This window comes from Alexandromys fortis, unplaced genomic scaffold (genome assembly GCF_014885135.2).
Source record: "Alexandromys fortis isolate MF-2015 unplaced genomic scaffold, M_Fortis_MF-2015_v1.1 scaffold_14, whole genome shotgun sequence".
In the NCBI taxonomy this organism is placed as follows: domain Eukaryota; kingdom Metazoa; phylum Chordata; class Mammalia; order Rodentia; family Cricetidae; genus Alexandromys; species Alexandromys fortis.
This window is the reverse complement of record NW_026067910.1, coordinates 1,082,539-1,106,048: the sequence shown is the minus strand read 5'-3', so window position 1 is coordinate 1,106,048 and position 23,510 is coordinate 1,082,539. Positions and strand designations below refer to the sequence as shown.

At 44.2% G+C, this 23,510-nt stretch overlaps 1 protein-coding gene and 1 long non-coding RNA gene across 8 annotated transcripts in view; one reads left to right on the top strand and one right to left on the bottom strand.

Moving 5' to 3' along the window:
• Nucleotides 1–20,520, top strand: part of Traf3ip2 (TRAF3 interacting protein 2) — a 41,934-nt gene extending 21,414 nt beyond the window's left edge. For 5 of the 6 annotated variants that reach the window (XM_050138117.1, XM_050138119.1, XM_050138116.1 and 2 more), the window contains 7 exons: nucleotides 1,532–1,715; nucleotides 5,957–6,135; nucleotides 8,087–8,175; nucleotides 11,925–11,993; nucleotides 13,060–13,176; nucleotides 17,375–17,449; nucleotides 19,994–20,520. In XM_050138117.1, coding sequence (XP_049994074.1) covers nucleotides 1,532–1,715; nucleotides 5,957–6,135; nucleotides 8,087–8,175; nucleotides 11,925–11,993; nucleotides 13,060–13,176; nucleotides 17,375–17,449; nucleotides 19,994–20,140 — 860 coding nt within the window. In that variant the 3' untranslated portion in view covers nucleotides 20,141–20,520. The other variant, XM_050138121.1, reaches the window with a different exon arrangement.
• The window catches only part of LOC126499083 (uncharacterized), a 117,737-nt gene that overhangs the window by 14,849 nt on the left and 79,378 nt on the right, over nucleotides 1–23,510 (bottom strand). The window lies entirely within an intron of this gene.

Genomic DNA, 23,510 nt, shown 5'->3' with positions numbered 1-23,510 from the left:
CTTGGTCCTCTCCTGTCCCCATGCACCTCTTGGGTTTCTCAAAGGTAGCCCTCTAGGTTGAGATAATGCTCCTGCATCCTCCTCTCTCACCCCACTGGGTCCTTGTGCCCCTCTTCCACACCTCTTTTTTAAAGGTTTTATTGATGAATATGTCTGTGTGGGTCTATCCCACAAGCACGCTAAAGGCTACGGGAGGATGCTGGATCTTCTGGAGCTGGAGTTACAGGTCACTGTTAGCTGCCTGACATGGGCGCTGGAAACTAAACTCCAGTCCTCTAGAAGAACAAGAAGTCCTCTTAGCTGCTGAGCCATCTCTCTGGGCCCCTGTTTTTCTTTTACCTGGTGAGCTGAGCTGCCTTCTCTTGGGGCTCTGTTACCCTGGGGCTTCCTTGGACCAACTTCCTCCCAAGTTATGCATTGACATCAGTCCCTGCTCTTGAAAAAAATGATTGATTACTATTAATAATAAAAACAATTAATCAATTAATGAGCATGTTTGTGTGTGTGTTCATGTGTGTGTGGATGCCTATGCATATACATGCAGAGGTCAGAGGTACATGCCAGATGTCCTCCTTAATCACTCTCCACCTTATCTTTGGAGAGAGGGCTGTCACTGAACCAGTAGCCCACTAATTCAGACTGGCTTGCCAGTGAGCCCCAACGATTCTCCTGTCTCTGCTTCCCTGGCACTGAGCATGTGCTGCCCCATGCCCAATTACATGTATGTGGGTGCTGGAAGCTTGAACTCAGGTCCTCAAACTTAGGCAGCAAATACCTTGTTGATTGAGGCCTTTCCCCAGTGTCTTGGGGCCAAGTGCCCATGGCTTTAACAAGAGAGAATGTGAAGTTAAAGGTGTTGCTGGCTCTTTCCCAGAGGATGAGTCACGGCTTCACTTATTTACTTCTTCCTAAGAGGAAGCAGTGTGCGTGTGTGTGTGTGTGTGTATGTGTATGTGTGTGTCCGTGTGTGTGTCCATGTGTGTCCATCTGTGTCCACCTAGTGGCACTGGGAAAGTAATTTTTTTGGATTGGGGAGAGGCAGGATCTCAGTATATAGACCAGGCTGGTCTTGAACTCACATGAGATCTGCCTCCTTCTCCCTCTGCCTCCTAGTCTGGGATTAAAAGCGTGCAGTACCACATCTAGTCCAGCACAGTAATCTTAAATCTATCACAAGGATAATTTCTCTTAGCCCTGGGGAATTATGGTAGGAATAATGGTGTGACTGAGGCTCTTCAGGGAATGATTATCCTAAGTATCTTATTAAAACAGGACTTAAAAACTTCTTTGAGTTTTCTAATTAGAATGTCAAATGTAATTTCACAGATGTTTTTACATTGAAAAAAACACGTATCAATTTCATGAATATTATGAACTAATTACTAGTACAGAATATGACAAATACATGGAGGTGGGTTGATATTTGGACCCTCCGTTGCTATCAAAAGAAAGCTGTTCAATGAACATGCATGGCCTTACACTTGGAGGAGCCGAAGTCAACCTTCTCTGCTATTTCCTTGTTCCCCCACAGATGCTCATGGCTACCCTCCAGCAGCCTACCAGCAAGTCATCCAGCCTGCACTGCCTGGGCAGGCCCTTGCTGGGGCAAGGGGGAGAGGATTGCATCCTGTGCAGAAAGTCATGCTGAATTACCCCAGTCCCCCGGACCAAGGAGAGAGGCTTGCCCAGAAAGACTCTTTCCCAAGGCTCCCAAGGTATGAGTATGGCAAGACCCATCCTCACACATCCTGACATGAGGAAGAGTGTCAATGTAACAGAGACACATGGAGAGTCTGCAGGCCTGCCACCTGGGTCCACGCACCGCATGGTGAAATACCCAGTATAAACTTTTCAGGGCAGAGCACAGAGAGAGTGGTGGACAAGGCTCTCTCAGCACCATCACATCTGGTTTCCAGTTATTTTCTCTTGCAATAAAACCATCTATACGAGTTGATCCCTTCTATGCTTCTGCCAGAAAAATAATGTTGTGTTTTCAAAACTTTGTCTAAACCTTTGCTTTGGTCCATTTTCCACTGCTGTAACAAGGCGTTTGAAACTGAATACTTGATAAACAAAAAATATTTCATTAGCTCAAAGTTCCAAGATAAGAGGCCCCTCTTGGCTATGTCACCTTCACGGCGAATAGCATCATGACAGGAGTATGAGGTAGAGGGTAAGGCAGATCGTATGATGACGGAGACCAATGAGGGAGCCAGGCTTTCCCCTTCCTTTTAAAATTTATCATCATCATCATCATCATTATTATTATTTTGAGTTATGGTTTTTCTGTGTAGCATTGGAGCCTGTCCTGGAACTTGCTCTGTGGACCAGACTGGTCTCGAACTCACAGAGATCCACCTGCCTCTGCCTTCCTAGTGCTGGGGTGCGTCACCACTGCCTGACAATTTTTTTCATTATAGGTTCTAACAATGTAGTTCAACCTGGCTTCAAACTCACTATGTTGCCCTTTCCGGTTTCAAACTTGTTAACCTCCTGAGTCAGCCTTCCAAATAGTACGGACTACTGTGATTTTTTTGGGGCGGGGTGTTCTCTGTACTTTGGAGCCTGTCTTGGAACTAGCTATTATAGACCAGGCTGGCCTCGAACTCACAGAGATCCTCCTGCCTCTGCCTCCTGAGTGCTGGGATTAAAGGCTTGTGCCATCACCACACGGCTTTGTACTTGTTCTTTTATTACAGTTCTCACTAGATCTGACCAAGATCACATGAGATACCCTGAAGTCAAGCCAACCTGAAAGGTTCCTCAGCTCTTTCCAGTATGCTGCCACACTAATGGCCAAGCACCCAGGCAGCCCACACTCAGGGCACAGGCTCACACTAAGGGCCAAGCACCAGGCAGCCCACACTCAGGGCGCAGGCTCACACTAAGGGCCAAGCACCAGGCAGCCCACACTCAGGGCGCAGGCTCACACTAAGGGCCAAGCACCCAGTCAGCCCACACTCAGGGTGCAGGCTCACTCTGTACTTGAGAGGTCCCTGACTAGTTTTTCTCCTTACTGTTTTTATTTTTAAAATGTTTTGTCAAGTTTACCTTTTCTATCAATTTGTGTATCTAGAATATAGAGAAGCAAGTGGAGTTTCCCGTTTTAGAACAAAATTGGAAAGAAAGTAAATAAAATGTTTGCTTCTTTTCAAGTGCAACTTTCATATAACACTCAAAGTAAAACTGTTCTGTTTTTATAGAACAGAATCACATGAAAATCCTATTAAAGTGGATTTTTTGAAGATAAAAGAAATTGGCAATTAGTTCAGAAATTTTATTCAAAGGAAAAAAAAGCCAGTTTTATTAAGATTGGCAAGCAAGGCCTAAGCCTGCTTCCTTTCACTGCAAGGTCCACAAGTCTCTGGAGTTCCTTCTAGATAGACCCTTCATCCTCCTAATTACACAAAATTTAAATAAGGGAATTAAGTTAAATGTGATTTCACAACAAGACACACCCTTACAAAGAAATGTATAAAATTTCAAGAAACCATACAAAACGTTAAGTATTTTTATCAAATATATTTGATGTTAAATAGAGGATACAATCATAATTTTTAATGTAAGCAAAAATTCATTTCTCATAAAAATTCATCTCTTTCAATAACTCACAAATAAAAACACAGCTAGATTAGAGCGGCCACTCTAACACACACTTGCACAGCCTAATCTCTTTGTACCTCAGTGATCTTCTAGATTGCTAGAAAGGCCATTCTCAGCCTGGAGCTTCACTTAGGGTTTTATACTTTCTACTTCCTAGCAATGCTCTGTGTTAGAGATTACAGATGTGAATCACAATACCTGAAAACCATTTAGATTTATAGGAAAGTTGAAAGTTATTGCCTAGCAAATGTTTCTATAGTATCAATTAAACCTGTCCCAGTATCCTTGAGTTATCATTTTAGGATGATAAAGAATGTTCAGCTAAGAAGACAATTCTCCTTCCACTGATTAGAAGGAGAATGCTGATACCAGAAGTTTACTCTCATGATACTATTTTTATGTGAAAGTTTTTGAACATTATTGTCTTAGTTATGGTCACTATTGTTGTGATGAAACACCATGACCAAAGCAACTTGGGGAGGAAAGGGGTTGTTTGGCTTATGCTACCATATCACTGAAAATCAGGTTAGGATCTCAAACAGGGCAGGAACCTGGAGGCAGGAGCTAGTGCAGAGGCCATGGAAGGATGCTGCTTATTGGCTTGCTCCTTGTGGTTTGCTCAGCTGCTTTCTTATAGAACCCAGGACCACCAGCCCAGGGATGGCACCACCCACAATGGCTGGGCTTTCCCCCATCAATCACTAATTAAGAAAATGCCTTGCAAGCTTGCCTACAGCCAGAACTTGTGGGGACATGTTCTCAATTGTGGTTCCCTCCTTTCAGATAACTCTAGTTTGTGTCAAGTTGGCCTAAAACTAGCCAGTATAATTATCAAGGTCTTAGTATTTCTTTATCAAATGAGTAATCATCTTTTATAACAATGAAGTTACTTTATGTCTAAAAAGATTTAATATAAATAATAAAAAACTGAATATCAGTTGAACGTATATTTTTAGAGGCCTCATTTGCTCACTATTTATGAAACACATAGAATATAAATTCCCTAAATATTCTAATTTTATAAATATAATTGAGATTTTGTAATTTTTAAAAAAAATGTTTTATTTAAATCATATTACATAAGACTTTAAGAACTTTGATATTACTTTTGGGTAAAAATGTAAGCAAAAATATTAAAATTAGACAAATATACAGACTTATAACATTAGAAATTTTATAATTATGAAACAATGACACCCATGGTCCCATTATCCTGATTTTATCCTACTGCCATATTTGCCCCCTACCAGTTAGAAGTTACAGAAAAGAAGGACCACTGTCGGTGTACTAGGTTTTAACTCTTCACTTACTTTCCTGTGTGTACGCACACTTGCATGCACAGCACCCACAAGGACAGAGCATGCATGGAGGTGCTTCTCTCCTTCTACCGCATAGGTCCCTGGGATCAACCCAGGTCACCAGCCCTGGAAGCAAGTGCCTTGAGAGCTGAGCTCTCACCTGCCCACTCAGCCATTTTAGGCAGAGGGGATTTAATTTAGGGAACTGTGTGCTGATAATACTGGAGGCCAGAGGAGGCTCAGAGAAGGACCCACAGTAGAGCCGCCAAGAGGCTGCCCCCTCCTCCCTCCAGCACGCTGCAACTGATGCAGAAGTTAGGGCCACATGTACCTGCTAAGAGTTTCCGTGGCAAAAGAGAGATGCCGCACCTTATTCTTGACACCCAGGGACACTGGGATGCTTCTGCAGAACACACACACCTGTGACTGTTTGCCAGGAGAAAGCAGAATGGCAGAGACAAGACTGGCATTTCCTTGGTTTTCTAAAGCTCACAGGAGTACATGCCATTGTTTACCCTCAGCACAATGCTCACAGGGATGCTGGCGGGCAAAGTCACAATAGACTCCTCGTCACCAGTCGGATCCTTCACTTACAGAGTTTAAAAGAAATACTTTTAAACCTGCATGGCTTTAAGGAAAAAAAAAACTTTTGAAACATAAGCAATGTTATCTATCATGAGCTCAGAGTTGTGCCTCTCTACTCCGAATGCCTTTCATATCAGCCTCCTGCCACCCATCACATTATTTTGTTTTGCTGGTGACCTTGTCTGACCCGTACATGGAATTTATTTTCCCAATTAGACAGACCTTGAATGGAGAAATCAAATCCTGCTTCCCTCTTTTGACCCCTAGCACAGGTCCTCACATATGGCAGCCAGCTGGCTTGTTTATAGAGGAAACTCCATGGGACTGCTCTTCCTTCTATGTCAGATACGAAACAGAGGCAGAGGGGAGAGATCATGAGTTGGTATGGTCCCCAGTTTGTAACATCTATCTCCCCAAACTTTACCTTTGTAATGAAAATAAAAATTTGCTGTAAATGTACTCCCTTGCAGGGACCAGCTCTATCACCCACCACCGAATGGAGCTGGAGAACCTGAGGCGTCCTTGGAACATCCTGCAGAGCTGAGACCACAGGGTCCCCAGGCTCCATCCCCAGCTGCTGTGCCTAGACCCCCTAGCAATCCCCTAGCCCGAGGAACTCTAAAAACCAGCAATTTGCCAGAGGAATTACGTAAGTTGTTTGCAACGTGGTTTCTTCTTGTCAGGTTTTATGCTTTGAGAGTTTGGCTTAGTCACTCGGCCATAATCTCAGTTATATTTTACATATACAGAAAAATTTACCTTTTCTTTTTTGCTTTAAAAAGAAAACCCAGCTATTTTTTAATGTTTTTAATGATCCTAACCTCACAAGTAATGCTCCCTAACTGCTTACCCCGGGATTTTCCTTAACACATAGAAAACAACAAACACCCCCTCCCATAATTCTTTGCTCGTCTAAATGATGCTTTTCAGGGATGTGCCCCTGGGCAGATGGATCGGGTGCTCGTGTGGCCCCGGGTAGATGGATTGGATGCTCACGAGGCACTGGGTAGAAACCTAGTGCCTTGCCGTAAATTAGCAGTAGCTATCAAGAACAAGGTCACTTTCTGTAGGAGTGAGCAGTCTTATTTAGAAAAATAAAAAGGAAAAAACACCCGTCTTACATTTCTGTACTGCTTCACAGCCCAATGCAAATCAAGGCTTTCAGTTAAGGAAACACTCTGCTCAGTGTCAGGTGATGATTCATTTCCACACTCTGCTGCTAGATCCAGAAATGCTGAAATATTGTCAAAATGTTCTGAGAGTAAGGCCAGCTAGGATTCTTAGTTCCAGAAATCTTAAGAAATCAGTCTTATAAATTATTTGCTAGAGAGGCTCACTCTGTCCAGATCCGGGACACTCATAACCCCACTGGAGGCCTTTGCTTTGCTAATTGCTTCTGTTGAGTCTCTACTCCTAGACCCTTTCAGCTCCAAAAGACTCCTATGACAGTGAGCCCCACGGTTTTCAGGCAAAAAATCTGAACCCTCAAAATCTTATACACTTTATTCAGAAAACTGCCTGATTGGACAGAGTCTTACATGGTGTATGGTCCCAATATTTTGCCTGTCTTATACTCTAGGAAAGGGGTCCTAAGATTAGTTCATATGGAGGTAACAAAGGATCACATGCTGCCTATACACCTAGCTGCATGGTTACCCCCGCCATCATACCCTGCACACACTTCCATTTGAGAGGTGTATTTCTGTTGGAAGAGTCTAAGCACAGGTGAATGTATACAGACTCATCTTCTGCATCTTCCTTCTTTATCCGCTGCCTCGGGGTTTTCTGAGACTTAACTGATTCATTCTAGACTAAAAGGCAACATGTACAGATTATCTGTCTACCACATTAAACTGCTAGCCAAGTAATTTCCCCAACTCTTTGGCCTGAGAAAACAGCGGTTCTGGCTGAGTTGGGTGAGCTCGTCAGAACAGTTCTGTCTATGGCTCAGTGCTGGCTTGAGGAGGAAAGAGGAAGTCTGTGATGCTGGGCTGCCCTGCGGCGGTGTCTCCCCTTTAAAGCTGAAGTTGCACTCACGTTTCTGATCTGGGCATCAGTCTGCTCCTACTTCCTGACCTTTCTCCAAAAAGGAGTCAACTGGGGGAGGGCACGGAAACGCTTTCTCAGTCACCCCCTACTTGGTCTTGTCAGACAAGAGTTCAGGGCAGCAGAGAGCATCATGAGATCAAAAGCAGACGCTGCTGGGTGGCCCCTCAGCAAGCCTTAGCTTCTTAGCCTGCTGTGAGAGCATTTTCCTTGGGCACGGGGCCAAGAAGCAAGGCAGTGGCCTGAGCTGGGAGGACTCACAGGCTGTGGGTGGCAGACTTTTTAACATCTCTTGTGGTGTTCCAGAGGACCTCTGCGGTGGCCTCAGCCTGCCAGGACTCTCCCCGGTCCCTGACGTCTTCTGTTCACTCTGAATGGCATGCACTGTCTTGGACAGGCCCCAGCCCTTGTCATAGAGGTCAGCAATCCACACCACTGCAAATCTAAGCCCTCAGATCGCCCTCCAACACAAGGGGCAGTGCAAACCACTTACAGGTTCTGTGTGCAACCGAATAACTTGATTAGCTTCAACAGCTCTGAAATTTCTCTCTTAGGCAAAGTCTTTATCACTTATTCTATGGACACAGCCATGGAGGTGGTGAGATTTGTGAACTTTTTGGTGGTGAATGGCTTCCAAACTGCAGTAAGTATTTTATTCAAAGAGAAAACTGAACAGTTCGGTTGGACACAGTAGTGATGATGAAGATGATAAAATACGAATAGGTGATTTTTTTTTTATTTATGTGATCATGAGCTAAATGCTTATGGAACTGTATAATTGTTTTCTGGGTACCTAGTTATTGATTTGGTGCTGGGAGTCAAGCCCAGGGCCTCACTCATACTAGACAAGTATTCTACCACATTTTAAACCACCCCAAGTCTCCAGCACTTTTCCTCCAAAATGTCCATAATAGTGCTAATTGCAACCTTTGGTCCTGCTGGTCCTAGCTGAAGAAAGGCCTGACTTTTGCTACACTCTCTGCCTTTGCCCTTTCTCACCAGCCATAGCCACCAACATGCCTCCTGTGGTCCAGGAAGCTGCAAGCTCAGCAAGGTAGTTTTTGTTTTTGTTTTTCCACACCAGACCCTCTGCTCTGTACTAGATTTTGAGGTTTGAAGTAGAACCCTGGGCCCCCACTGCACACAGCTGCCCTTGGAGGGAAGTTTCTGGACAGGGAAGACATGGTCTAGTCTCCGTCTAGGAGAGATGACCCTGCTTCACCCCTGCAGGTCCATTGTGATTTGGGGCCCAAGATTCTCAAGCGCATAATCTTTCTGTCTCCCTGCCAATCCCCGAAACAACACAGCTTAAAGCCATGTACATTCTTCCTTAGGATAAACAAAATACCACAGGTTGCGACTCAGAGGACTGGCTTTCCTCAAACATTAAGAGTACTTCCTTCCCAGAAGCCTCTCCTCTGCATTCAGCAGCAGTGAATTCCACAGGGCAGTGAGGATGAGAGACCTGCAGATACTGGAGGCTAAAGAGGAACACTTACAAACTACAGACTAAAGAGTGGCTTAGCGTTGTTTAGTAGTTTTTATTTGAATTTTTTCCTATAATACTCCCTAAAAATAGAAGTGCCTATTTTTTTAAGATGCCTACAATTTATGTAATTCAACTTCACAACTCTATAGATTAACATTTTGCTTTCTCATTTTCAAACTAAGACAGTGCTGTGGCAACTATGATATAAAAATCAAATTGTGAGACCTGAGGCAATGTATAAGAGCATACTTTTCTCTTTTCCAAATATAAACATACAGATTGACTGCCTCTGGAGAACAGCCAGGACATTAACCTTAGACGAGCCCTGTGCAGGGCAGTTCAGGGATTTAAATGTGCCCCTGACCCTTAGTCTATGAAAGCCTGTGCTTGTGAACAGCTATGGACACAATCTACATCGGGATGCTCTCAGTGAAATCAAACAATGAGTAATTGATGGAGAGTTTACTTTTAACAAGCCAGCATAAAGGTTTAGGTAGGTTTAGGAAATCTTAGGGAAGAGTGTCCTGCCCTGCCACTAGCAGGACACAGTCACCAACAAGACACTAATGGAGCCTGGGACCTGAAGAAGGTGGCTATTTACATCAGCTGGAAGACACTCTAGATAGGGTGCTCAGGCAGAAGCTCATTTCTAACAGTTCTGGAGGCTGGAAGGCCATGAACATGGCTGAAACAAGGTTGGTTTCATCCGGGATCATCCCCCTTGACTTGAGAAGCCATCCTTTCTCTATTCTTACATGGTCCCTTTCCTGTGTATGCACAGACCTATGTACTAATTCTTTCTTCTTCCATAAACACCAATCCTATGGGAGTGGGGGCTCATCCAGCACCTCATTTTTCCCAAGTTATCTTCTCAGAGGCCCTATCTCCAAATCCAGTCACATGAGGCTATGAGAAAGTTTTTAAAAATTCATTTTTATTTTATTTTTTGAGATAGGATCTCACTTTATAGCCCATGCTGACAATCCCCCTATGTCAGCCTCCTTACGAGTGTAAGCCACCACTTCCAGCTGATGTGCCTTTTACGGACATAATTAGCTCCTAACAGCAGCAGTGTGTAAAACTTGTCATACAGTCGCAGTAGACTCTGATGGACATCTAGAGAGGCAGACACTGCCCAGAATGTTTGTCTCTGTAGCAGGGAACAACTTCTGTACCAGATAGTAATGGCCATTTATGGCACGTTAACATCATGTCTGGCATTACACTGTGTGTCTTTTCTGTGTTGCCATTGAATCCTCATAACCAGCAGAGCCAGGAGTAGAAGCCAGGCTGCCCATTCGCAATGTGAAATGGAAATGGACTTCTGGCTCCATTGCATACTGGTGTAGGCTTTGGCCAGTATAGACATTATTATCTTGGTTTTGTTTTCACTTTTTGAGACATTTTTCAGTGTAGACCTGATTAGCTACAAACTCTCAAATTCCTACTTCAGCTCCCTGAGCTCTGGAATAGCAGGTACATGGACATTAACACATAAATCAAGCTGAACTTGGTGGTGCATTTTTGGTTCCAGCAGTCCTGAGGATCTCTGTGAGTTCAAGGTCAGCCTGGTCTACCTAGCAAGTTCCAGGCCAGCTAGAACAACAGGGAGACCCTGTCTTAAAAAAAAAATCATCCAAACAAAAGCTATTCCATTTTTAAAATGCTCTATCAATAAAAGAATACATCCCAAGTTTATATGAGGTACTCTATAGGGGTGATAGTTAAGTAAACACATAATCTCTTTCTATGGGGAACTTAGAAGCAGGATAGGAAGATGAAGAGGTCATAAATGAGACACTGAGTAAAAGAAAGAATATTATAATGTGTTTGCTACTAGTGGCCCAAATGGGTGAGAGCTGGGTGATGGGAAGTGGAAGTCACTGTGACATACAGAGCAGAAGGCGTATGCTGTGCATGCAGGGTGTGAGGGAACAAAGGTGGCAATGAAGTAGACAGGGCATGCGGGGAGACAGTAGCTGGCTCCGGATGCTTGATGACTAGTGAGACTCGGTCAGTTCTAAACAGCAGGGTAACACCAGGATAATTACTAGGGGGGCAGCGAGGCTAATCAAATAACCTTCCCCAAAGACCTTCTCCTGTTGGCACCTATATTATATGTTCCCTCCTCCGATCAGGAGTGCCATGTACATGGAACAGACACACACACACACACACACACACTCAGGAGGGAGAGATGTAGACCAATAAGAGATAGATTAGATAGGAGAGAGAGACTGAGATTTGGGCCTCTATAAAACAAATGATTTGATTTTTCTGCACTTCTAATACCTAAAGGAGTATTACCAAATAATAATAATCTGAGTCTTATCAGAGTTCTCCTTGACTTTCATCCTTAACCCCTCCTGATCAGCTCAGCAGTTGTTTTTGTGACTGTTCTTCGGATTTTTACAGTCCTTTTGAAACATGTAACTGAAGCTGGACATAATACTCTAATCATGACCCAACTCACACAGGCCATACAGCACAGCTGTGTCTCGGCTTTTGTACACTACAGATGCACTAAAGTTTCAGAATCTGCCTACAATTTTTCAAATTACAGATACATAGCTGTACTATTTCTGCCTTCCTGGCTTATATCCAATTTAGTGATACACTGTGTCCTTCAGGTTTTTGACCATATAATTATAATAGTTGCAGACACATTTTGATATGAACCACTATACCCTAATTATGGATATTATAAACTTAAATGTCTGCGGATGGTGAGATAGGGTGACTGTCATGAAACTTGTGTCTCATTGTTTGGACTCATGTATTCCCCTCCCTATTTAGAGCCCAAGTTAGGGTTCCAGACATGTGTAGCTTCTTGTGTTTTCCTGAGCTCTGCACCCAGGGAAAGCTCTCATCAAGAACCCTTCCTCTCATCCTTTTTCTTGTAGATTGACATATTTGAGGATAGAATCCGGGGTATTGATATTATTAAATGGATGGAGCGCTACCTTCGAGATGTAAGTATATTCCTAAATTCTGAGGGTGTGTGCTGCTGAGAAAAACAATTAGCATAGGAAGCTATTTCACAAGGAAAACCCTGATACTCTCTCAAAGTCTGAGCCTGAGGAAGTCTGACAAAGCCTCTCTTGTTGGAAGCTATGCAAAGACTTGGAAAGGAAGGATGGGGTCACCCTCCTGGACACGCAGAGGCAGGAAATAACGGTCAAACCAGACACAGGTGGTTGATAACAATCAGTGCAAACAATTTCTAGACCAGAATAGGAAAGGAGGAAATGAAGGCGCGGGGGCGGGTGGTGGGGGCCGAATCCAGTTGAATTTGGGGCCTTTCCAAGTGTTTGTAGGCCTGGGCTAAAGGGTTTCTGGGCAGACTTGCAAGCTATGCAGCATGGCACCCCAGGGCACCCACTTGCAGCCTTGTGATTCGTGTTCCACAGACAGAATCTATACTAGCCACTGGGACACCTTGTGCTTTAACAAGACAGAAATTGATTGCTGCCAGCATGTCCAGGGCCGGGAGCTTCTTTGGGCAGGAGTGGGTGGGGGTGGAAGCCTCAGCAGGCCAGGGTTTTGCTTTCCTTTTGTCTGCAGCCTGGTGTTCGCTTTGTGCTGAAGGGTCTGCTCCTACTGACTGTGCTAATGTGCATGGGGAATGCAGGGCAGTGGAGGAGCAGCGTGACTGACAGCTCACATCAGGCTGCAGGGAGGAACGGTACTTTTCTGCGCGGTGCCAGTGCCTCTCTGCCTCCATGCAGATTCAATGATTTAGGCTTTCACTAGCCGTATATTAGTGAGGGCTGTGGAAGACGGGAGACTTCTTCTTGGAGCCTTTGCTCTGTGTGTTTGTAGAGTTCTGGGCATGGAGGCAATGGGAAGGAGTGCAGATGACTGCATGCCCGGGTGGGGGCTGGTGCCTTTTGCTTTCAGAGAGACAGGGACTGGCCCTGTACCCGCCAGCAGGTCAGGGACCGCTTATGGTCCTGCTGGCCACTTTCCAGCTGGTCTTCACCAAATGAACCACACTTCCCACTTCCATAAACATGCTTTTCTCCTTCTCATTAACAGAAGACAGTGATGATAATTGTAGCAATCAGCCCCAAATACAAACAGGATGTGGAAGGCGCTGAGTCGCAGCTGGACGACGATGAGCACGGCTTACATACTAAGTACATTCACCGAATGGTGAGTGGTGAGACCACGGTGCCTGCTGCTCTCTGGAACAGGCACCTTCTCTGGGGAGGATGCTTTTCACCCATGGTGGCAGGATGTTGGGGGAGACTCTCTGGCCTCCCATGTCAGAAGACGTTATTGGTAATGGCTCTGTATACTGTGAGACCCACTGAGAAACACTACTCTCTGCCTAGTACTCAGCTGGTCCTGTTACTAAGAGATCAATCAAGGTGCTAGAATGTCGGGCTTTGTTTGCTTGGCTGTTTACCAACAAATGTGAAATCTCAGGACAGAAGAGTGAGTGGTGGAGTGGGCAGGTTACTGTAGCTGTTGCAGTCTGTCCCTTGCTTTTTCAGAGACATAAGGAGCAAAGTAGGAAGGACAGTTCTGTCATATCATAAAAGTCTAGTCACGTTAGTTTCCTAAGTGCAGGCTATATGACCATGGCCGAAGTACTTGAATACCGCTCTCCTGCAACTCTATTCATAACATGGATCACTAGTATGCACAATTCTGTGAAGATAAATGAAGAAATGTTTGAAGGTATGGCCCATAGAAAACAGTTAACTAAAGTAACTGTTCTTAGTTTGTGATGGGTGGGAAACACTCTACGGCCAAACCTGGACTATGGGGCCTGGTTAAACCACGGGAAAATTTAGGAGGAATCAAACTTGCTCAGCATCTGAGAAAATAATGCTCACCTTTAGAACTAGCTGATTTATGGCCTAGCTGTCTTCTTGTCCTTTGTGGGTTTCGAGAGACTGTGGAGACTATTTCTGTTTAGCTAGGAGACAGACTAAATCTGTAATCTTCCAACTGTCCTGTGAGATCCCTAGTAGATGTCTAAGGGGGGACTCACCCTGAGCCTCCCAACCTAGAGCTGCTTTCTCAGGCTTGTTTATTTACCAAGGATCCTGAAATTTAAGAAAGAGTAGGGACATCACTAGACTTGAACTCATAAGGCCAACTTCAGTTCTTATCCTGCGTGAGGATGTGGAATAATGGATTACTGGAAGTGACCCCAATGCAAGGACTAAGCAGCACAAGGCAGGAAGCAGCCAGCAAGCAGTCTCAGGACACCTTTACCTCAGAGGAAGTCAAGTTAAATGCCATCCACCGTGTAGTCCAGGGCATTGCAAAGAGAGCAGGGTGGAAGCAGCATCCTCATCACAGGGTCTCTAAGGTCTCCATCACCTACTCCACCAAATATGGACCACTTGTTGAGTTCACAACCCAAAGCAGAAGCTAAGGCAAGGTGGCAAGAGTCAGAGTCAGGCCAAAAGTCTGGAGCTAAATCTGCTTCCTGTCCAATTTTACCTTGTGCCAGCCTGTGGTCAGGATTCTGAAAAATAGCACTCCTAGAAACAAACTGATCTATAAAGGTCATGACTGATTCTGGGTGCTGCTATCCCTTAGCTGTCTTTATTGTGTCTGCACAGCCCCAAACACTGACACTCCATTCACATCTCTAAGAACCTGCCTGTCCCAGAAGCCAGCAGCTGGTACTTGGGAAGGACTCCAGGTCCCTACCAGTTCCTGGGAAAACCTGCTTAGTTGTGTTGGTGTATGGCAAGGAGAATAGTCATACACACAGCTCAGCCCGAGCTCGGGTGACTGTGCCAGCTATGACCATGTGGTCTCCAAATTTGGTTTCTTGGCCTAATGTCCTAGGCTCTTCCCCATCTCAGGAGGGACTGGATGTGCCATCAGATATAGGAGGATCTTCCTATCCCTGAGCTGACTTCCTGGCCTCCTCCAGACACTAATGAGTAATTACATCACAGACCAGATGACTTCATTACAAAGCCAGCATCTGAGAGAAAATAAAAACACACTACTAAAGGCTAGTCCTTGACACCCTGGGGAGCCCAGGGAACAAACCAAATAGTACACAGTGCCCTTGAAGTCAGAAATGAAACCCAGCTCTACTTGGAACTTAACAGACGCCATGCCCTCTCCCACAGGTGCTTACTTTGCGATGGCGTGACTAGCAGTACTTAAGCTGCACAGTGCCCTGGTCAGTGTAGCATATGCTTTCCGTGTTGTCGTCTGTGTTTTGAAGGGAGATGGCTCTGAGAAACCCCCCTGTGCAGGCCTGTGTTGTGTATGTCTGTGAGAGTGGGTGTGGGGGACAGGGTTGTCTCCATTTCCACATTCACTTTCTTCTTCTATTCCCACACACAACAAGAGCTTCACAGTTATAAAAATTAATGGGAAGATGAAATTGTTCAGGATACATAATTCCTTGTTCTCCTTATCATCAGATGGCTGAACGCTCTGTGCCAGTCTTGGGATTTGGAGGATTTTAACTCCCCTGATATTGAAAATTCTGATTTTGACAGAGTTCTTGTAGCTAAATCCTCTTAGGTGACCAGAGTGTGAAACCTGATTGATCTGGGGAGGGAACCTCAGACTTGATGGAGTGGGCTCTTCTTGGCTGATTTCCTAGCCCCCTCTGCCAAGCCCATCTGTGCTCCAGAAGAGGTGGGTTTCCAGATGGTTCCAGTCATACTAACATACCTCTTCATCCAGGCGCTCATGGTCTCTCTCCTGGCCTTCTCCCCACTTTCCTTTACCTGAGCAGTGGTCCCTCTCTTGTTACTGTCTCCACACTCCCTGAGGCAGAACAGGAAGCCCCATCTTGGGCTTCCCCAGCAATTGTTCACACTCTGCACATTGTCCTCTGGTTGTCAATTTTCCTTCCTGCTTGCTCACTAGGTTGCTAGCTCTGGGAGGATTACCTGAATTGTATCAGAGGTACTCTGCTAAACAGGCTCTCAAAAACAACAACAACAAAAATAATAACAATCCTAGCACTTTACTCATTTCCATATTATGAATTCATAAATACCCTCATACTTGGCCACTGAAAGCTAGTAATATAAAGTTATTGATTACAGAATTGGAGAGACACATAGTCTGCTCTCATGAACTGAGGTGACCCAGCCCCTGCACACTCCTAATCCTTAAAACCCAAAGTCAGCACTTAACTTCTGTGAGTTCAAAGCCAATTTGAGGTACACAGTGAGTTCCAGGCTAGTCTATGCTACACTGGAGACCCTAACCCAAAGAAATCCAACCAACAAATCAACAAAAAAATTCAAGGTCCTAGGGCTGGAGAGATGGCTCAGAGGTTAACAGCACTGACTGCTCTTCCAAAGGATCCCGTGTTCAATTCCCAGCACCCACATGGTGGCTCACAACTGTCTATGATTAGATATAGCGCCCTCTTCTGACATGCAGGTGTACATGCAGGCAGATACTGCATACATACATACATACATACATACATACATACATACATACATAAATCTTAAAAAAAATTCAAGGTCCTGGCCAGAATAGAACTTAAACTTTTTATTTATTTACTTACTGTATGTGTATGTCACTAAACAGAGTGGAACTTGAAGGAGTCAGTTCTTTCCTTCTGCCATGTGAGCTCCAGGGGTAGAACTTAGGTTGGCAGGCATGGCAGCAAGCACCTGTACCTGCACCTGCTCAGCCAGCTTTCTGGTCCCTAGAATGTGACTTTTAACAGGCCTTCAAGAGGTGGTGGTATTACTCAGGGTTCTCTTGAGGAACAGCAATTACAGAATATATATGTTTGTGTGCGTGCACACACATATACTATATGGAGAAAGGGGGTATTTATTAGAATGGTTTAAAGGCTCTAGTCTGGCTGTCTACCATTGGTAGTTATTGCTGGATGTCTCATCTGGTCTTCAGTAAACAGCGAATCTGGAAGTAGACTCTAATCCAGTGCAAGAATGGAGGTGCTAGGGAGAGTGAAAGCAAACAGGCAACGAGAGACGCTTTCTTCTTCCATTTATATAGGCTTCCAGAAGAAGATGTGGCCCAGATTAGAGGTGGTCTTCCCCTTTAAAGAGATCTAGATTAAAAGTGTGTCTGCCCATCTCAAAGATCCAGATTAAGTGTATCTTCCCACTTCAAATGATTTAATTAAGCAAAACTCCCTCACAGCTGTGCCCGGCCAGTTTTGATTTAATTCCAGATGTAGTCAAGTGGACAACCAAGAACAGCCAGCACAGTGTTCCATACAAGAAAAGAGGCATAGTGTGTAATGGGGAGAGCTCCTCGGACAAACAACCCGGAAGAATAAGGCCACCATGTGGGCTGGCACTATTGTTGACACATCAACTTCTCATCTTTTTTCCCAGATTACTTAATCTTCACATTTGTTTGATTTTAGATGCAGATCGAGTTCATAAATCAAGGAAGCATGAATTTCAGATTCATCCCTGTGCTCTTTCCAAATGCCAAGAAGGTAAACAAACAACAAGATCCTCAAATAATTGTTTGGTTTTTTTTTTCCAAATCTGATTTGATGACTACCTGGGATTTTAGACTGAAAATCTTGTCAACTCTTCGACAGCCCTCAGAGAGAACAGTATTACCAGAAAGATCAACAAGTTGTGCACTGGGCTCACAGTAGGAATAGGAAAGGCCTGCAAGTCTGGCAGGATCAAGGCTGTTCTTGTTGTTCTCTGTACACAAAGGATGGTTTATGCTTAATTATTTCTCTATTGCTGTGATAAAATACCATGTGCAAAGCAACATATATAAGGAAGGGTTGGTTTTGGACTCATGGTTCTAGAGGGCTAAGATCCGTCACCATCCTGACAGGTTAGTGTGGCAGCAGGCAAGCATGACATTTAGAGTGGGAAGCTGAGAGCTGATGACTCACATCCCAAGTGACAAATAGGAAACAAAGAGAGTGTGGCTTTTGACACCCAAAAAGCCCATTTCAAGTGACATAATTCATCTAGCCAGGCCACACCTCCAAACAGCATCATCAACTGGGGATCAGGTATTCAAAGGCCAGGAATAAAAGGGTATTGTCACCTGATGCTTCTTCCCTCTCACATCCTAGAACCAAAGTATGGAGCCTCTGCTTTCTGCTCCACATCAGTATTCCGCTGCACACAGTTCAGTAGAGTACCAGCACTCTAAGTGGACCTTGCTGGGATTCTCATGAGGGTTTTGATTATATTCCTAAGGCTATGCTGACAGCTTTAGAGAATGTAAGTCAAGCTACTGGAGAACATTTTCCAGGCCTGGCAAACAGAAGACAGCAACTAAGTAAACAGTTTGAGACTCAGACCAGAGCCCTCTGATCTTAGAGGCAGCCTCATTCTGGAAGATTCCTAGATGTCAGGACTGCATTGAAACCTCTGCTCCACAGTAGGGAACCAATCTATGTGAATGGGACACACAGGATTGGGCAGTGCACAATGCATAAGAAAAGACCCCTCATCTTCCCTGGCCCTAACTTGCCTGGAGAATAAATGCAGTCACTGACTGGCAAATCTCTTTACTGGTCTCCCCATTTCCTCTGGGACCCTATACTAAGTCACCTTCCACTTGGCCAGCAAAGAACTTCAAAAAACTTTAGTTTCAAAATTCTGTGATGTTTCCTACTGACTTCAAAACATTGGCTACCCTCCTTAGCATGACCCTTGAGGCTCTTTGAAATTGGACTTTGTCCACTTACTCATTTTCCTTTCTTCTTACCTGGTGCCTCTGCTCTGGTCATAATGGGTCATGTCAGCAAACCTCACTCATCTTCTCTCTATCTAGGTGTCTTCGCCCTCTCTTTCTTCTCCTTAGAATGCCCTTTCCCAGCTTGTTGGCCTAGTGAACTCTTGTCTATCCTTGTATCCTTGCGACCACTCTAGCATGTGAGGTTCTTTCCTTCATGCCTGTGGAAGGCACTGTCCCATTTCTGAGAGCATTTAATCACAGTACTTTAACCAATGGGCCCTGGCAATAACTACTTAGAATGACTGGCACATGCCGATATGTATATATAATTTCTAGTTGGGGTTACTATTGCTTTTAAATTTCACCTGAGAGTCTCTTTATTGTCAGAGGTTGGGACATTAACATACTTCATCTAGAAAAGAGTTTATGCTGATTTTTGCCTCCATGTGGGATTTTTGGTCCTCAAGACAGTTACTGTGCCTTTTCATTAGACACCTTCTGCTCTTAACATTGAGTCCTGGTTCTAAACTCATGCTACAATCCTCCAAGCAGCACACCATAAAATGAAAACCAGAGGCCTGACAGTGGTCTTCAGGCCTTCTCTGATACAGCCCCCTTGAATTCTGGCTCTCCTCACCCACTCAGCGTCACTTGTTCTGATTTTGCCGCAGTGCTCTTGTTGCTTTTGAAGATGCCTCACACTTTCCATCGCTGTGAGACTTTCCCTAAGCACACTCCTAAAAGCTGCAGCCTTTTCCCTTCTACACCAGCCTTTCTGCGGTGCTGTTGAGCTTATGGTTGCTTCTCCCCATCAGAATATCTGGCCCACAAGGGCGGTCCTGAGGGTGGTCCTGAGGGACCCGACACTGACCTGTGGAACCCCAGCCTCATGTTCTGAGATCTGTCCTGCTTCTTTCACTTCAGGCCAGACCTCAGGCTGGAGTGAAAGATTCATGAATTATATTAAGCCCGCAACCCTGGCATCCTTCCCCCAAAGCCAAGAGGGAATTCACATCATTCGGTATGACCTCTGTCCTATCCCTTTCATGTGAAGGTGGTGAAAAGCACGTTGACATGCAAAGGGCAGGTAGCCTGGGAGACTGACAGAAAAAGCTGTGCACATGTGGTTTCCATAATGAGATACACAGCTTGCACCCGAAGCCAAAAGTGCTCTGCGTGTTAAACCCTCCAAAACCAAAACAGCAGCTCCCAAGACAGCCTGGTGGGAACGCCTATGAAGGGCAAGCCAGACTGTTCAGAACTGAGCCCTGGATCTGGAATCCAGGCTTCTCTCCTGTGACATTTGCTCCTGTCCTCTCTTCCACAGGAGCACGTGCCCACCTGGCTCCAGAACACTCATGTTTACAGCTGGCCCAAGAATAAGAAAAACATCCTGCTGCGGCTGCTCCGAGAGGAAGAGTATGTGGCTCCTCCCCGTGGTCCTCTGCCCACCCTTCAGGTGGTACCCCTGTGACCCAGCCGCCTCCAGCTCAGTGTGGCCCTGTTCTCACAGCATTCTTCTAGCTGAGGCTGGCTGGCGACAGTCAGGCCTGTTTCAGTGTCTTCTAGGGGGATTCAGGCCCCAGAACACTTCTTCTGCACAAATTCTCTGCCTCCCAATACTTTGACTGCTCTGTATTTCCTGTCTTTTAAAAAACACACAAGGTACCCATGTCCTCCTGAGCTGAGTACTTTTGGTGAGTGGATACTATAGGTGACGGCAGCAAACACCTACGACCACAAGAACTCCCCCATCACTTCAGCTACTTTTATGAGTTGGCCAGATGCTGTGTCCTTAGACCAAAGACCAATCTGATTCATGTCCAAATAATAAATGATTACTCTTTGGAAGAATGTGTTTCATTTATCTGAATGGAGTTGGGCGTATTAATTTACACTGAAATGGGCAGGTACAAAACCGCTTAGATATAGTATTAGATAAATGTGATAGAGTTATCTGTATTAAAGGATTAATAAATTTAAAGAAAGTTAAAAAATTCCTTTTTATGTAACTATGAAAGGTTTACTCTTACAGTTGAGGCTTTTAACAGAACAACCCTGATTGTAAACAGTATGATTGCGCAGGGAGTGTGGTCAGTGGCAGAACACTTGCTTAACATGTAGGAGATGTCCAGGATTCAACTCCCAGCACTGCAAGAAGAGAAAAAAGGGTCGGTGATGCTCGCCTTTAATCCCAGCACTTGGGAGGCAGAGGCAGGTGGATCTCTGTGAGTTCAAGGACAGTCTGGTCAACAGAGGGAGTTCCAGGACAGCCAGGGATGCACAGAGAAACCCTGTTTCTAAAAACCAAATAAACAAGAAGGGGGGGGGGATGGAGGAAGGGAGGAAGAGAGAGAGAGAGAGACAGAGACAGAAATGGGGGAGGGGGGTCTGACCATTTAGTTAAAATAAATATTTTGAGTCTACTCATGATGTAAGAGGGATGTGTCACACAGGCCAGAGTTGTGGTCTAAAAATTCTAATCTTTGTCCTAAGCCTAAGCACCTGTAATTAAGCAAGATTTTTCACTTTTCTGAGACCTGGGATACTCATAAAATCATATGGACCAAGGGATTTTTAATGAACCTAGAAAGTATGCAATCTGAGACCTAAACTCTAGATTTTCTTTGGAGAAGTAATCAGGTATTTATTTTTTATAATTACATCTCCCAGGGAATAAATTTAATTTTACTTTTTATTTATGTTTCATTTTTTGGAGAAAGGGTCTCACTATGTAGTTCTGACTGGGCCAGAACTCACTCTGTAGAGTAGGAGTCTTGAACTTAACATTGGTCCTCCTTTCTTGGCCCTCTAAGTGCTAGGATTACAGGCATGCACCAACATGCCTGGTGTAGTAGTTACTATTCTATTGCTGTGAGGAGATGTTATGATCAAGACAGTGTTGAAAAGGAAGTATTTAATTGGGGGCTTGCTTACAGTTTCAGAGGATGAGTCCATGATTATCGTGGCAGGGAGTGTGGCAGCAGGCTGACAGAAATGGTTCTGATGTAGTAGCTAGGAGCTTATATCTTATCCACAAGATGGAGGCTGAGTGGGAGGAGACTGGGCCTGGCATAGCCTTTTGAAACCTCAAAGCGCATCTGCAGTGACACACCTCCTCCAACAAGGCCACTGTAGATGGAGGCTGCTTGTTCGCTTCCCAGCCACCTAGACCCAAAATAATCACATTTTATTTTATTATTTGCAATACCGTTTGGCCAATAGCTTAAGCATATTTCTAGCTAGCTCTTATATCCTAAACTAACCCATCTCCATTAATCTGTGCATCACCACAAGGTCGTGGCCTACAGGTAAAGTCCCGACTGACTCCAGCAGGGGCATGTTTCTCCTTTGGGGCTACGTGGCTTCTCTTTGACTCCGCCTTCTTTCCTCCTCTATATGTTTGGAATTCCTGCCTTGTTCTAATCTGATAAGCCACTGGCCAAAACAGCTTTATTCACGAACCAACAAAAGCAACACATATACAGGACTTCGCACACCAGGCCACACCTCCTAATCCTTTCTAAACAGTTCACCAACTGAGAACCAGACATTCAAATTTAGAGCCATTCTAATTCAAACCACTACACCGGGCTAGATTTTCTTTTTTAAATTGAAATTTAACCATTTTTTAGAAAACAGAAAAATTAATTGACTCATATTAACAAAAAACATACCTCAATGGGTTTTGCTGATCTTTTAAAAAGAATCTTACTGTGTGGTTCAGGTTGCCCTACAACTGCTTAGGCCAGACTGGCCTGTAACTTGTAGTCCTGCTCCCTCTACTCCCTGAGTGTTGGGATTATAGGCATGCATCAATGTATCTGACAAAACTGTTCCTCCCAGACCCCAGGGCTCAAAAGTGAATCTAGGACCCTGGGTATGCTTTAACATAAGCCAAACCCCAGCTCTCGGGTACATTGTTTGAAGAGATATTTTCTTCTTTTTTTTTTTTTTTTTAAAAAATCTTTATTTTTAAATGAAATCAATAATTTGGGCTTATTTGGTCTCCAAGGAAATGACATATAGCCATTTATAAAATGTGTGTGTGTGCATGCACATGTGTGTGATCTAAATAAACTGTTGCACAAGGAAAGAATAGAGTAATAAAAAGATGCTTGGGTGATGAGAGCTATTGTTTCCTTTCTCTGCCTATTTGGCTAAACAAGTTTCAACTTTGCTCTGAGATAGTTATCCTCTAAATGTCACTATAGAGAGAGACAAATACTCTTTAACTACAAAAAAGAAAACTTGCTAATGAATTACAAAGACCACAATCTGACCTACTTTATGTCTACTTGTGCACGGAGTAAATGCTTTAAAAAAAGAAAAAAAATAGCATAATTTAAGTGCTCATCTGTATGACTTTATGGGAAAAATAATTATTTCAATGGCATTTTAGATCTAATAGAATTTTCTTGTTTGGCCAACTCTGAATTCCTGGAAAACATTCTAAACACCAACTTCAAGTCTTTTTTCTCTTTTCATTGTTTTGGTTTGAGGTGAGCCCATTATTGAGGATTCAACATCTGCAGAAACAGCCCAGCAATTATTTCTTTGAAATGTTTCCAGCTTGCGAAGATTTAGTAATGTAATGTTATTAGCCCTCCTCCCCCTTCAGAGACTCCCAGAGCATTCAGCCACGAGTTCCCTCTATTCTTCCTGTCTCAAGTGGTTAAGGTCCCTGATGTGCAACAAACAGTCCTTAAAGTGTTACAATTGATAGCAAAACAAGCAAAATGCAAGCCAGCCACCAGCCAAACAAATACCCAAATGTGTGTGTGTGTGTGTGTGTGTGTGTGTGTGTGTGAGAGAGAGAGAGAGAGAGAGAGAGAGAGGGAGGG